The sequence below is a fragment of the Epargyreus clarus genome, unplaced genomic scaffold, assembly GCF_041222505.1.
Source record: "Epargyreus clarus isolate Ecla_fem2 unplaced genomic scaffold, WU_Ecla_fem_2.2 ptg000009l, whole genome shotgun sequence".
In the NCBI taxonomy this organism is placed as follows: Eukaryota; Metazoa; Arthropoda; class Insecta; order Lepidoptera; family Hesperiidae; genus Epargyreus; species Epargyreus clarus.
The window spans coordinates 15,791,235-15,808,233 of record NW_027332217.1 but is presented as its reverse complement, the minus strand read 5'-3'; the positions used below and the strand labels follow the sequence as shown (position 1 = coordinate 15,808,233).

The window sequence follows — 16,999 nt, the reverse complement described above, 5'->3', positions numbered from 1 at the left end:
TAGGAACTAAATATGTCATAATGATAAAATAAAATATTACGATTTTTTTCCAGATAACGATGACTATTTATTGAATTCGATTGCGCATGGCGCCACACCGTACACACTACTGCATATAGACTGTATATATACCATCGTATAGCGTGCGCCACGGCATGCGTCGCCACGCCAGAAATCGGTTTTACGTGCGGCTATAGATGTTTCACATCAAAAAACATTCGTACTACCTTCTCATAACCAAATCCATGGCCACATCTGATTTTCGGGAATTATTTATTTCGATGCATTCGTTTATAGCAAAGTTGTAAGAATGCGCTACGATATTAATAAAATAAATACTTCGTGGTAACTGTGTAATAATATGGCAGAGATTGCCAATAGACATCTGTTACCATCTCCAAATAGAACAGGAGTTCCACCAGATGACAGATGCGTTGACATTGCTGACGACTAAGACGGACTCTACATTTATTAACACTTTACTATCGGAATGCAAGAATTGCGCGCTAGAAATTGGTGTGGTAGGTGCAACTGGCACCTACCCAGTCGAACAATACAGGTTCTACCTTTCAAAAGTATTCATTGTCACTAGTTATAAAGTAAAATCAAAATTTATTATGTAAAGTAAAACTGGTTTTTCAGCGGCGCTTACTTTATTAGTATGTTTGACACATTAACTCTACATTGTATTTCGGTGCTCAGAACTTTTTACTAGGCGCTTTTTTATATCCTATATTATAAAAAAGCGCCTAGTAAAAAGTTGGCAGACGAGCATCCAGAGCATCTGTTGGTTACTGCCGCCCATGGACATCTGAAAACAATCCCAGATAGGATTAGATATTACTACCGGTCGGTCACAGTTGCGCTGCTACCCCTGAGGTATAAGCTGGAACGCCTCGGAAGAGTATGTCTCCCTTACCAAACCAGAACACAGCAGCGCTTAAGACTGCTGTTATGAGGCAGAAATAGGTGTGGCGGTAATGCCGCCGGAGTTGAACCTCAAAGGGTTCTACCAACTTCACTGGTGACACAATTACATGTTACTTTTTTACAAATATCAACGGTTTTGATATACTTTTAGGTTGATGTTCGCTCAGTGTGACCACAATCAAAGCTCTTCACTTTATTTTGACTACAGAGCTAAACTAATACTCTAGGGAACTATTTCCTCGCTAAGTACTAACTATGCTTTACTGAGTTTTCTGTTGTATTTTTATTAACACTAATGAGCTCTGCGCCTGTACTCTGGACTCTTACCACAAAAAATAAATCTTGATGCTTCAGAAATTGTATGATGAGCCTAATTAAATAAGTTCTAATCCATTTGAAGTCATGCACTTCCAATCGCTTCTATCAGGTAATTATTATATCGTGATTATTATTATCATATTTTAAATAAATTCTTATGGATTATCAAAGTACATGAAGTAATTATTGCCGCTAATTAAATTTTACGCGTAATCAATCTTTTGTCGATTAGATTTTATTTGTATTCAGAATATTAGTTGTAATGTTTTGTTTGTTTGCACATACATGATAATAATGAAGTGATGTTTTTTTTACTTATTTATTCAGTTTCTTAATTTATGTAATTAAATACTTTATTTTAAAAATGGGTGTAAGGCGACTATCTTAGTCTTCTAGAGTGGTGGAGAAAATGGATCTTGTTCAATACGGAGGTAGTCACAGACGTCTATGGCGGCAGTTGCAACTTACTATCAGGTGGACTGCAAGCTCGTTTGCTACTCCTATATCATCATACTGATCACCACAATCGGGTTCTTGTTTTATCCTATAATTATGCGTCTAAATGATTAATTTCAACTTGATGGTAGGTCCCTTTGTGGTTCGACTCCAGCAGCACCACCGCCACACCTGTTTCTACCTCATAACAGCAGTGTTGAGAGCTGCTGTGCTCTGCGCACCTGTGGCAGACTCCAGGTAGGAATATCTAATCCTACCTGGGGTTGATTATAGATATCCATGGGCGGCAGTAACCACTTACCATCAGGTGGACTTCAAGCTCGTCTGCTACTCCCATATTATAAAAAAATAGATTGAAGATATGAATATGAGTGTTTGTGGCTCTGACTCAGTGAAAACCCCGTTTAATTTGCCTACAAATAAAATATTATGTAGAAAATACGTAATAACTGCATAATCTGCAACAAGTATAAAAACTGGTCCAATCCAATTATATTATCTTTTTTTACGCTCTACAGCTTTTGGCATTAAACAATCAATTCGTACTTATCTACTGATAAATTGATTTTTTGCAACATATTTTCTGAAAACTGAATACTATAAAGATATAAATATGAAATGAAGAAGGAAGTTGTGGCATTGTAAAACCGATATGGGCTTTTCAAGGACAGCAATGAGCTGACAAAATTATACCATAATAGTCCCACAAACTCATCCTCGCGGCGGGTGACCGGGTGAATTTTATTATCCTAACTAATATTATTATTGAAGTGAAGATATTATTATTGAGTTGAATTGAGTTTTTTTGTTTGGTACGCTTAACTACCGAGCCGATTGTTACGAGTATGAAATTTTGTACACATGTTGTCAGGGATCTCGAATAGGACATGGAATACTTTTCATCTCGGAAAATGCCACTGTTCCCGAGAAAATCGGAACCACCCCGACTTTCTGAGTTACTCTAGTAAATTAGGTTTTTTTATAAACTGTATATATAATTTTATAATTCGAGTATTCCGGAACCAATTTCAATTTATTTTTTCATTTGAAAGGGTGTTTCATTGCGGTACGTTCATACCTTGATATGGTCTAATTATGGGATATTTGAATTATCGGGTGGTACTCCTCATCAATATCCCTGTTTTTACGTCATTTATGATAACTTCTGCCGGCACAAATTTTAAGAAACTTAGAATGAACACTAAATATCTAAGATAACATGATATGATGGAAAATTTGACTGTCAATTCCTTATTCCTGTTAATGTAATGGTGCCTACAACCTAAACAATAGAAGTCAGGCATTGGTTGCATACATTTATATACATACGAGTATATATACAATCATATTGCATAATCATACTTACTGAAGCGCTAACTTCAGCACTATGTAGGTACTAAACCAAGTTTTTTTTGACCTTGGAGTACGTAAGATAGAATTGGTTGAATTTTTTTTTATTTTTAGTACACGTACTGCTATTAACTACTATGATATCAAGTACTAAAAGAACTTATAAAATTTTAAAATATGTTTTTGGTTTTGTTTGTGATAGTAAACGTTACTAATGTCCAAAGTTATTTGCTCATACTGTACTAGATGGCGTTGCACAACTAAAACTTAGCAACAACTAATAGAAGGTACTCGTATATCAACTTTCTGTAGTACCAACTGCCTAGTTATTAGAACATTGTATTTTCGTTGGTCTTTCACGTGTATACATTAACACAAGTGAAGCCGGTAAATGCCGGTAAAAGCTAGTTATTAATAGTTTATTTTGCATTACGTTATTATTATTATATATTATTATTTTAAATAAAAATAGCATAATAGTACATGTCGTAGAAAACACGATTAGGACATCAAAGGGACACGTCAGTCAATAATTCAATAATAATAAAATAAGTTATCATAATCAGTCGGTCGGTTAGAAATTAATTATCACTTGCTTAAACGGTGAAGGAAAACATCGTGAGGAAACCTGCATACCTGAGAGATTTATAAAAAATCTCAAAGGTATGCGAAGTCTACCAATACGCACTTGGCCAGCGCGGTGGACTATGTCCTAATCCTTCTCATTATGAGAGGAGACCCGTGCCCAGCAGTGGGACATTAATGGGTTGATGATGAATCAGTCGGTCAAGTATATAGCAAAGTAACCATAGCGAGGGCTATGATAGCCTATTGAAACAAATAGCGATCAAATGCGTTACTTAGGTAAACGGGCAGTTTCGTATTGGAGCCGTGTCCGTGTCCGTGTTGCACGATAAACTACCCTCATTCTCCAATACGACTAGCATGGCGCACCTTTTTAAACAAAAGTGACGTCACGGCGTTTACCTGAAGTACAGGTACTAAGACAATAACATTAGCAATCTTATTAAACAACGATATCCACGACATACATTTTACCGTGATCATATAGACACAACTAATGTTTGCAGATAGGCAAATTAGCGAGTTTGCGTCGCATATCGACGTTTCATTATCTATTAACAATAAATTTTAGCGCTGTAATAAAAATACTTTTAGAAACAAAAGTATTCTTTGTTGCTTTTATTTTTCCGTTTTCTTACTGTAGAGTAGTTGAAATCGGAACGATTATCTAAAGTCATTTATTAAAAGAGATAAACATATAGAATAGAAATCTACAGGTTTCCTGTGACGTCGTCATCATCTCTACCACCATTACTGCCATAATCAGTTCAATGCTACTATGTTCTGGCTGGTTTTATATTACTATCATATGATTGTAATATAAGTACTCTCTTTGGAATAGTTTCTTCATCATTTGAATAATTTCAACATCTGGTGAAACGTATGCTTAATCTTTGCTACGTCCATTATATTATAATTATATACAGGATGACATAATCAGCGCTTTTCGCCAACATTAATATTTTAGTCAACCGCGCACACTTAAAAAAAATCACCATGTATATATGAACAATTACGATACATACATTTTGACACACTCAATAATAATAATCTTTACCCTTATCTATAAAATTATAAATAAAATTTAGATTAATACATTGTCATGTGCGGAAGGTTCGTCAGACGAGAAAGACAGTTCGCTCAGTAAGAAAGGAGTCGTGGTAGCAGTAGCAACAATACACAAAGATGGTGGAGAAAGAGGCTCAAATGAATGGCGGGAGTACGGAGGAAGGGCGGCCGGTGAAGAAGGTGGACCTCGACACGATCCTGGTGGAGGAGCTGGGGCAGTTCGGCTGGTTCCAGCTCAGGATGCTGGCCATGACCGTGCTGGTCGTGATCTTCGCGGCATGGGCCGCTGGCGAGTACATCTTCACCACCGCCCGAATTCCCACTAGGTAAATATTAATACGTTAATATGGTTTTTGGAAATGCCGTTCTGATTTAATTGATATTGAATTATAAAATAACGTGATATAATTTTTGACTGAAATTAAAAATATTCTAGCAACCCTATTTATTTTGATAAATAACCAGAAACTATAAATATGTTTATTTTTAAGCCCAATGATACAAATAGTAGTAGTAGAATAAAATAATTGTAACTCCCATAATATCTTTATGGGAGTATTTTCAATTTCATCTGTTCGCGTATCTAGAGTAATGTAAAATCTAGGGCTTCTTAAAATTAAAACAGAACAATAACTTGCATTTGCCACAAACTATCTTAAGTTAATAAGCTTAATATGAATGTGAAGAACTGCTAAAGTCAATTTTAATCGTCTGGAAAATACTTCAGTTAATATACGCTAAATATGGAGTTTAAGAGCTGCTAAAGTAATATCATTTGCTTACAGATGCCTGATCCCAGAGTGCGAGGCTGCTGGCACGCAGCAGTTCAGACCAGATTGGATCCTGAACGCGGTGCCGCCGAGTGGCAGCTCCTTCGACCAGTGCTCGCGCTTCGCCAACACCTCCATGCCCAGGTCCGATGTCTGCCCTGCGGAGTGGTTCGATCGCAGCCGGGTGGTGCCCTGCGAGACCTTCGTGTATGAGAACACGCATACTGTTGTATATGATGTAAGGATTTTTATATATTTGTTTAATTGTTGTACCGACGAAGTAAACACTAATACATTTTATTTGGGGTAGCTATACAATAAAATCTTGGTGAGTGTCACCTCAATTATGGGCATAAACTACAATTCACAACGCTGTGATGGACACACGATAACAATAAATTTTGAATGCAAAAATTATATAATTTTAGTCTAAGGATTAATACAGAATACTACTATATATACATTACGAAACTCGATAACTCTGGCATAAAAAAAAATACAGATGTAGAGACGTTCATGCCAACTTCGACTGCGTAAATAAATGTGTTCAAATCTGAAGGATATAGCAGATAATTATTTGTCAACTCTATCGAGATATTTTCTGGTTGTTAAATGTTAACAGAATCACATACCACAAGACATCTTGTAAAATAAAAAGTCTTTTATTTTTGAAGTCATTAAATAAGATATTTGTAAGTAATAGCGGAAATACATAATGAGGAGTATCACAATGGCGACTGCGATTCATTATAACAAAAAATAATTCATGCCCTAATCAATCGGAAGTAATGAACTTGGTTTAATTTAATTATGTAAAACTTTGATAATGTCGATTAAAATCGTTGACATTGATTTTGTTTATTGATACTCTTCCGTTATTGACAAATTTATTGATAATAATCATGGCTACTACGCATTTAAGTGTCAAAACATAAACGAAATTCATACCAACCAGTTACCAACATTTTGGTAGTGTAAAGAATTGTAGATACCATATGAAACTAATGTGGCATATTCGGTGTTTGCTGACGATTTTTATCATCCTTGAAATTATCATCCTTAGTATATGTTTCTTTGTGTTTCTGAGCAATCTTAATTTTAACATTAATAATACTTCTTTAAAACACTGATTCATACGATTTCCAATTTGTTCACAGTATAACCTGGCTTGCGACGAATGGCGTCGGACCCTCATTGGTTCCGTGCGTACTTTCGGCACGTTGTTCGCGCTGCCCATTACGGGCTTCATCTCGGATCGGTGGGGCCGCCGCGTGGCCCTCTGCGTCAACATCTTCAACACGGCCTGGCTTGGCATCGTCCGCTACTGGGCGGGTACCTATGTAGGGTTCCTGGTCTCTGAAGTCATTGAGGCCACATTCGGATCTGGAGGGTTCTCCTGCGCGTATATTCTCTGTAAGTATGACTTTGACTTCAAATTGTTAAGGTAAATAAAATTACGGGTTATAATAATCATTTGTTATAAATGAGCGGTCTATTACTATTCCGCTGCTTGATGAATCTCATCTACATACTCATATCCAACTGCTCAATAGAAGTTTTCTCACAAAATTTCTGACTTCTAAAGATTAAGTTAGTTGACTCCACGTTTTAGGAACTCAATAATATTACTCGGAAGCATGTAGATTTCCTCGTTATAATTTTAATCGTCATCGTAAAAGCAGTGACAAGTTCGTAATAATCAAATACCTACGTAAAATCTGGAGTGTTTGTCTGATATTTAAAAAAGGCTTTTTCAAAATTTTAACAAAAAAATACAATCGACTTCTATAACAAAGTAAAAAATAATTCCAACAAATGTTGGTATAGTATATAGTTCTGAAGGCTGTGTTCGATATATTTCTTTCTATAACGACGTAAACAGCTTGTCCAATATGTATTCCAATATATTACCATACATTTTGATGTAGGTACATCAATTATGTAAAAGTTTTCGTAATAATATTGTTGATGTAATTATTAGTACATTGTACTCAGATATTTTTCTATAATATTATTAATGCAGGAATTTGATTTTATCTTTGATTGATGCATCCTTGATTGATTTATTATTTGGATATAAGTACGTTATCATAATCACGTTTTCGACATTGATTTATGTTTACTTTTAGGTATCGGAAAAGTAACGTGATTAAGCTGATTAAATATTACATATTCAACTTCTTTCGTCGTAAGCTTTATAGTTATACTTCATATTAACATGACAACATTGCAAATGTTTTGAGCAGCTGAAAAGAGATGTGTCATCGTAGAATTATCCGTACCTATTATTGGACTCTTCATAGAAAATTTTACAAATCATTTCTACTTGCCAATATTCTATATCGATAGTAAATGTAAATGACGTAATGAACGCAAGTAGCAAAATTTGAATAGAATTTATAAGTGGAGATCTGTATTCGTATTTATTGGTAGCTGTTATGGCTCATTGTATAGTATAGAAATATAAGATCTAAGTATAAGTCTATTATTCGGATTTCATAGTTTAGACTTTGACATAAGACATCAGTTACGTAGTGATCATTTTTCTCTTTTATATATATATAGACTTATATCTATATCTTTTATATATACAACTTCTTTATTATTATCTACTTTTATTTTACAACCACAAATGTACAAAATATTTAAATAAAAACTTATTAAAAGTTATTTTTAAATTGACAAAGAGGCATTAATAGATAAGCGAACAAAGGAAAATTGTATGGTCATCTGATGCTCATAAATACTTGGACATACATTGTTATAGACTTCAGATAAAAGATATTACATTTTACACAAGGGATTAAACGTAGACATATCACTATCTGCCGGCGTGATGACGACGGGAACTGTTGGGCTCATGGAAAAACTATCATCATAAGCCTTAACTTACTTTTCCACTGTTGAATACATGCGCTACAACCAAAGTGTACTGATATGTATTATTATGAATTGACTAGTAAGATTGGAAAAGTTTGTACAAAATAAAAAAAGATTTAACGTACTGTATATTAAGATATTCAACTTTGTTACACATGTAACATGATTATTAAATATAATTTCAAAATTTGATCATATTTTCCATATATTTTAATCGTATTGCTTCTTATAAATGACATATACTCCTATTTTTTAAGTTGTATAACTTGAATTCAGTATGTAGTAATTATAAATATTTTTATATTATTTTCTAGTGATGGAATTGATGGGTCCCAAATTCCGCGTGGTAGCCGGCGCCACGATGAACACGTGCTTCTCACTCGGACAGATCTCGCTGGGCCTCATCGCGTGGGGCGTACCCAACTGGAGGAACCTCACACTCACGCTCTACGTTCCTATGCTTATCACCATATCCTACTACTGGTTCGTATCTGAATCCATTCGGTGGTACATGAGCAAGGGGCGCTACGACGAATCCGAAGCCGTTTTGAAGGAGGTCGCTCGTATTAACAAAAAGACATTATCGGACAAATCGTTGCAATTGCTGAGAGAGAACGCAGAGGAAGAAAAAAGAATCAAAGCATTAGAAGAAAAAGAGAAAGAAAAGGAGCCATGGCTCATAGTGCAAGTATTCCGGCACAAGGTGATCCTAGCGAGGGTGCTGACGTCACCAGTGTGGTGGATTACCACGACCTTTATTTACTACGGCATGTCAATTAATTCGGTGAACATGTCCGGCAACCGGTACCTGAACTACGTGGCGGTGTCGGCGGTGGAGATCCCCGGCTACTGGACAGCGGTGCTTCTCATGGGCCGTATCGGAAGAAAGCCAGTGCTAATTGGATCATTCTGGATTTGCGCTGCTTGCCAAATTGGATACATTTTCATGCCAGATGGTAAGTTAAATATTTATGCTTGTTTATAATGATAGAAAATAGAGTATGCCTTGGACCTCCCTCATCTTTAAAAATAATGGCAAACATGTAATCTATGGATGAAATATTATTAAATGAATAAAATAATTCTTAATCTCAATTCAGTTAACTCTATACTAATATATTTAATTAACGATTACAGCATTTTAAAGGGCCGTTACGGTTTTGTCAAATCTTACAACAACTTCAATTAATTTGTACACCACTAAAATAATATACTAAAATACCGACGATCCTATAATATTTATTCCACAATCTGCAGAAGAGGTGAGGACCTAGAACATGTTAATGTATCTTTCAGGTATGTACGGCGTCTCCCTGACTTTGTACCTGATCGGCAAGTACAGCATTGCGATGGTGATGACCTCCATCTACGTGTACACGGCGGAGCTGTACCCCACCAAGTACCGCCACAGCCTGTTCGCCTTCTCCTCCATGATGGGCAGGATCGGCTCCATCGTTGCGCCTCTCACTCCTGCCTTTGTAAGTATTTGTTTGATGCTATTATTATCTGCATCTATATGGATTACGAAGACATTACCGCTGCACTAATTATAGAAGTGTTGTGAAACAGATACAATGTCCCTTTGACTAACTCCATGGGACTCTTGTCCTATTACTACTACGGTTACTACAATTATAAGAATTCATATAGCAATAAACTTATCGTTCGATGTAATATATGAGCTATAATCGTTTTATGTGTAACTGTGGTAATATTATCACAAGGCGCGAAATGTCCAAGAAAACACTCGTTGGAATTAATACCAATTCGGTTCATCAAATTTATACCTATTTTAAAATAGGTACAGATTACTGTTGCGCTCCTTGATGGTGTATCAAAATCTCCCTTAGCCATATTCTTAGTTGTTACATTGTATTAAAAGCGATTTCTGTGTAGGGTAAAGCAGTATGGGACGACCTACCCTTCGCCTTATTCGCCGGCTTCGCTCTGCTCTCTGGAGCCCTGGTGTTCGTGACGCCGGAGACCCTGGGCACCAAGCTTCCTGACACCATGGAGGAAGCCGTCGAGCTCAGCAACAAGAAGAAAGTGGTCTCTTGATCTGAAGCTTCATACGCGAACGCATGTGTAAAGACAATGAAAATTACAAAGTGATTGATATTAAGTGAACGTGAAAATTTTGAAAAAATGACCATAATATTAATTTATTTTATACAGTAATATACATTAAATGGCGTATTATGAAATGTATGTATATTGTAGGTGATATTTTTTTTTCAATTTCAAAAGTAATATACATAAACACAATTTTCTTCGCATTCACTTTATTGATATTATCTATTATTAATGGTTACATTGTAAGGTTCACCTATTTATAAGTATTTATTGATAAGTTATAAATAAACTGAAGATAATTTAATACTTTCGGTGTCTTCTTCTTTATTCCTATCAGTCAGTTTCTATTTTTAAATAATTGGTGGGTATTTTCAAATATTTAACGATTATTATCGTGTAATAACTGATACTAATCTCGGAATCTTTACACGCAGACAACAATCGTAATGTCGGAAAGAGACAAGACATGGAAAGTTGTAATAGCTATTGTTCTTATAAAATATTTAAGTTAACAAGCACAACACAGATATCAGCAATAGTTTTATGAAATTTTGAAGGTTTTCGTAGTTCGCACTGCTTCTGTATTATTATCTCTCTTATTATATCTGAGTTTAATTGACAGAAGTCTGTAGGCAGCCGTTATCATTGAATATCTCTGAATTTTATTTTAATATAATGTTTTACGATTACGATAAGATAATCTCATAAATATAAGCATGCGAAATATAACCTTCGGAGTTTTTGACTATTTAGATCTAATAGTCTCGTGAGATGTCGGATATCGAACTGATAATATACTACAATATACTCGTAGCAAGATAGCGAAATTTATGATTATATGAAAATTTTATAGAGGTTTGTCTGTCTCTACAACTAGCTAAAATTGCATTTTTTTTATTATATAAGAGTAGCAGACGAGCATGCAGTCCACTTGTTGGTAAGTGGCTACTGCCGCCCATGGACATCTGTAATCAACCCCAGATAGGATTAGATATTCCTACCTGAGGTCGGCCACAGATGCGCCGCTACCCCCGAGGACTAAGCTGGAACGCCTCGGAGAAGTATGTCTCCCTTACCACACCCTTCAAACCGGAACACAGCAGCGCCTAACACTGCTGTTATTAGGTAGAAATAGGTGTGGCGGTGGTGCCGCCGGAGTCGAACCACAAAGGCTTCTACCACCTTCAAATTCATTAAATTATTCATTAAATAAATAACAATTTACTAAACAGAATTTAATACAAACATCCATGTAATGAATAAGTAACTTAATACCAATAGTTTCCTAAAAATAATAATATTTCATTGGTTTAAAAAATAACCAAGCAATTAGTACTGTGACATTAGAGTTGTAAAAAATATATCGTGATTGGTGCTTTCTTAATGACACACACACATTTCATAATTTAATGATGTTTTGGTTTTCATTTTCTTGAATTAACGTATAAATGTAGATTTAATGATAAAAGTAAGGAACTTTTTAATTATTAATAATTCCGTATACCAAAAAAAATTAACATTTATTGTTTCATTAAACTCGTGACAATAATAATAATAATTTTGTTATATAAAGAATAACTATTTCTGTACAACGAGTATTTGTAAAGGCAGGTCCCACTTGCTGCATCGTCATCAATGTCAACATATTGCTGTTTCATCTGCTGTCACTGTTTAAACAATAAATATGGTAATTTTGTATTACCGTATTTTTACATATTATCAGTTTTGTTTTGTGTTCAACCAAGGTGAGCCCGGTAGGCTGATTTTGTCACTTGGGTGAAAGTTAGTTGAAAATAAAAACAAAAAAAATAGTACAGTTGTAAATTATTATTTTTTGTTTTCTATATTAGTACGTATATATCTATTATGTTTGTTGAATGTCGCTATATCAAAAGCCTTGTATAAATCAAGAGATAAGAAACTAAGTGTTCTATTTTCGTGGACGAATTGTATTCGCGATGGCGTCGTTGGAGAAAGGCTCGTCGGTGAGTGGAGAGGGGAAGTGGAGGCAGAGGATAGACCTGGACACGATCCTGGTGGAGGAGCTGGGGCAGCTGGGCCGGTACCAGGTGCGTGTGGTGCTGCTCGCGGTGCTCGCTGTCATCTTCATCGGCTGGACCACTAACGAGTTTGTGTTTACTGCTGCAAGGATCAGAACAAGGTACATTGGATACAATTTTTATGTTTGATAAACAAATAAATTTACGTATTCCTTACATTATAATAATTTAGAACCACAAATTAATTTATTAACTTAGTATATCGGGAAATCGCAATGTGTATTTGAAAGTTAAAAATAGTGAAGCATTATAATTATTTAATTAATTTTATTACCACTTATCTGAATCTAAATGAAGTATAAACGCACATTACATTAATTACTTTACTTCATGTTAAGGCTTACAGTTTTATTGTATTTTTTATTCTGCTTTTAAGTAACCATTTTACCTCAAAGATGACTCTTACTAAATCTGACGTTGATTACAGAACATTATTAATACTGAGAACTGTGGGGAAAGGCCTCATAAAATTATACATTAATTACAGTAAACATCCTTCAAATCACAATTCATTCTGGTTTCAGCATAAATAGAAATAATGGTGGCGGTAGTAGGTATTCAAAAAGTCCTCCTTACTCGAAGTCTGTAAAAAGTAACTAATACAGTACAACGCTTCCAGATGTGTAATCCCAGAATGCGAGCAAGACGGCGTTACAGAGTTCGAACCAGAATGGATTCTGAACGCAGTCCCTGCCGCCGGCAACTCCTTCGACAACTGCGTGCGGTTCGCGAGCGTGGCCTCCTCCAGAAGCGGTCACTGTCCCGCTGAACTGTTTGACCGCAACAGGACCGTCAACTGTGAGGGGTTTGTGTATGAGAACACCAACTCTATTGTTTATGATGTAAGTTGTTTAGTATTGGTATGTGTGATGCAGTCTTATATGACCTGTAGCGATAGGAGCAGTCCTGTTAGAACTACTTATTTCTTCAGTGGAATGGACTTACTTATTTATTGCTACTGCAGATTATCAGTACTGTTAGAAATAAATAGGTCCATTGCACTAAGATTACTAATAAATACATTTTTACAATCCTTTGTCAGTTTGTCCTGATGACTTTTAAGCGATTAGAACATATTTTTCAAAGATAATACCTAGAGTACTGGATACTAAATAACATTTAATTCATGGCTTATATAGTTGTAGCAAAAACACATTCTACGACCTTTTTGCTACCATGATGTTTCCATCGATAGCGAGTGTTATTTTTGCGTTTATTTTCATAGATTACAAATGTTATTGATGGTTCTTTTTCAGTTTAATCTTGCTTGTGATGAATGGCGTCGCTCCCTTATAGGATCAGTGCGGACCTTCGGAACCCTCGTAGCAATGCCAATAACGGGGTACATGTCAGACCGATGGGGACGCAAGACAGTCCTGAGTATCGTGGTGTTCAACGGTGCGTGGCTGGGAATTGTGCGCTACTGGGCCAACACGTACATTGGATACGTCATCTCCACATTTATTGAGTCTACTTTAGGATCTGGTGGTTTCGCGTGCGTATATGTTATGTGTAAGTTTCAATGTAAATGGCTAGGATATCATTATTTATGGAAGAATGTGATTCATCTATAACTTTTCTTGTCAACAGTAATGGAGGTCATGGGTCCAAAATACAGATTGCCAACGGGTGCTATTTTAAATTGCTCTTTCGCGGTTAGCCAGGTCCTAATGGCTCTGATTGCCTGGGCGGTGCCTAACTGGAGGAAGTTAACCCTCAGTCTCTACGCCCCACAGTTAACAGCGATAGCGTTTTTCTGGATCATGTCCGAATCTGTCAGATGGTTGATGAGTAAAGGTCGATATGATGAGTCGGAGAAAATTTTGAAGCAGATCGCAAGAGTCAATCGTACTACTTTATCTGAAAAATCACTACAAATGCTGAAGGACTGTGCTGAAGAAGAAAATAGACGTGTGGAACTGAAGAAATTACAAAAGACGAATGAACCTTTGTTAATAGTGGAGGTGTTCCGTCACAAAGCTGTGCTCTGTCGATGTATCGTGGCTCCGGTGTGGTGGATTACCATGACATTTATTTACTACGGCCTATCCATTAATTCTGTGAACATGAGCGGCAACCAATACCTTAACTACATGGCGGTGTCAGCAGTGGAGATACCTGGTTTCTGGACTGCTGTGTTCTTGATGAGTAAAGTTGGAAGGAAAATTGTCCTTACCACGGCATATTGGATCTGCGCCGCCTGTCAGATTGGATATATTTTTATGCCAAACGGTGAGTTGTAAATTCCTGAATTAATACTTTGATTATCTATATTTATCAGTGAGTTAAGTTTTATTTATGCTAGGGTTTAACATGCCTAAATTATTATATCATAATCTAGCATTGTTATTTGATAATATATCTGGAAAAACATTAAAATGAAGTAGAGTTGTATCTAAAAAGATAGCTGAAACGATGACACGCAATTACAAACATTTTTCTTGTAAACTTGTTTTAGACCATGAAATTAGCAAATTAGTACGCAGTCCATTTGATAGTAAAAGGCTATTACTGACCATGGACGTCTGTAATCAATCCCAGATTAGATCAAACACTTTAGTAGAACTCAGCAACACTTAACACTGGTGTAATTAATCTGAAAGGGATGTGATGCTAGGCATCCCTAGAGTGGAACCGCAAAGGTTTGTTACTTTTTGTCACCACCTATGTCTCTTTCCCTTGTAGACCAGTACGGGCTCTCCCTAGCAGTGTACCTGATCGGCAAGTACAGCATCTCCACGGTGGTGACCACGCTCTACGTGTACACGGCGGAGCTGTACCCCACGAAGCACCGCCACACCCTGTTCGCCTTCTGCTCCATGATCGGCAGGATTGGCTCCATCATCGCTCCACTCACACCTGCGTTTGTAAGTATATTGTATTGCAAGACCTATTGTTACAAAAATCATTAAAACTGTAAGTTTAATATACGAGTATGATGTACTACGATTTACGTAAAAAAAGGTTCAACAACGTTTTTAGATATTTTGTTATCGATTTCATACTCGAAGACTCTTTGTTATAATATAAATATTATTTTATGTATGTATGCATATATATTATGTTAATACGTTATAAGTATCTTTCTTGGCCGACGCAGTGACGCTGCTGACGTTATTGTTCTAAAGACAAGTGTAATGTAATTAATCAGTGACAGATGTGACGCTACTTTTGAGGACTAAGTTGGAACACCTCGGAAATGTATTTCTCCCATACAGCAGATTTAAGATAATAATATCACGATAATGATGATGTTTAATAATTTCCAGGGGGCAGCAGTATGGGACGAGCTGCCCTTTGCCCTATTCGCCGGCTTCGGCCTGCTGTCAGGTGCGCTGGTGTTCCTCACGCCGGAGACGAAGGGCGCCAAGCTGCCCGACACCATGGAGCAAGCTGATCGCATAGGCACCAACACTGATACCTGAAGCTTTAGTGCTTTTATACTTTAGGATATGCTATTGAATATTATCTTAATATACAAATCGTAAATAGGGGTAAAAGACAAGTGGTACCAACGAACTAGATTTTTGAGTAAATTAACATAATTTACTACGTGTGTATATCAATAGTTTTCTACTACTATTTCAGTGTTGCCATTAAATATTAAATAATCTATAGTACTTTATATTTGTCATGAACCTACTGGCAACGGCTTCAAGATTTCTAAATTTCTTTACGATATTTCCTTCGCCGTTAAACATCTAATATATAATTTTAATACGATTTTTAAAATATAGTAAATGGCTATTATTTTCCCGTAAGGACATCTATAATCAACTCCAGATAGGATTAGATATTCCTAACAGAGGTTGGTCACAAGTGCACCGCTACCCCTGAGGACCACTCTAGAATGCCTCGAAAAGTACGAGTGGGGTGTCGCTCTTACCACACCCTTCAAAACAGAACACAATAGCGCTCAACATTGTTGTTATTAAGCAGAAATGCGTGTGGGGCTGGTGCCGCCAGAGTCGGACCATAAAGGATTCTACCACTTTCAAACTTTAATACCTAAAACCTTACGAATTAATTACCTTGAGAGAACACTAAAATCAAAGAATGAGAAATATAATGATAAAGATATAATGACATTTTGTAATTATAAAAAATATGTTGTGATATTACATTTAATTCAATTACTTGATATATTGTGTATTAAATTATAGATTTTTTGTTACTTATGTTTTTTTTTATTTGAACGATTAAATTTTATATATTGAACTATATTATTTTAATATTTCTCCCACTTTTTGTTATATGAATCCAAATTACGACATCATCACAGTAATAGAGTATTATTATTATTAAACGATAATAAATATATTATAGATGTCATCTTAAAAATAGTAAATAATATTTCCAAGAATCAGTGTAATAATTTAATATAATACCATGACGTCATGACGTTTTATTGTAACAATACAATATCTACAAAGTATCAATAATGAATAACAAATATACGTAAAAGTCCCTCGTAGATTTTGTTACTATGTGAGCATGATAGTAAATTTA

General features: G+C 35.8%; 2 protein-coding genes across 2 annotated transcripts; both read left to right on the top strand.

Annotated features, from left to right (window-relative positions):
- Nucleotides 1-4,512: 4,512 nt before the first annotated feature.
- Nucleotides 4,513-10,469, top strand: LOC140744675 (organic cation transporter protein-like). Its single transcript, XM_073076285.1, has 6 exons — nt 4,513-5,033; nt 5,493-5,715; nt 6,635-6,890; nt 8,672-9,313; nt 9,654-9,835; nt 10,254-10,469. The coding sequence occupies exons 1-6, from the start codon at nt 4,825-4,827 to the stop codon at nt 10,413-10,415; spliced, it is 1,674 nt and encodes a 557-aa protein (XP_072932386.1). The 5' UTR covers nt 4,513-4,824; the 3' UTR covers nt 10,416-10,469.
- A 1,646-nt stretch (nt 10,470-12,115) lies between these two features.
- On the top strand, nt 12,116-15,915 carry LOC140745162 (organic cation transporter protein-like). Its single transcript, XM_073076932.1, has 6 exons — nt 12,116-12,591; nt 13,110-13,332; nt 13,747-14,002; nt 14,081-14,722; nt 15,176-15,357; nt 15,760-15,915. Exons 1-6 carry the CDS (start codon nt 12,389-12,391, stop codon nt 15,913-15,915), a joined length of 1,662 nt encoding a protein of 553 aa, XP_072933033.1. The 5' UTR covers nt 12,116-12,388.
- The last annotated feature ends 1,084 nt before the right edge of the window (nt 15,916-16,999 follow it).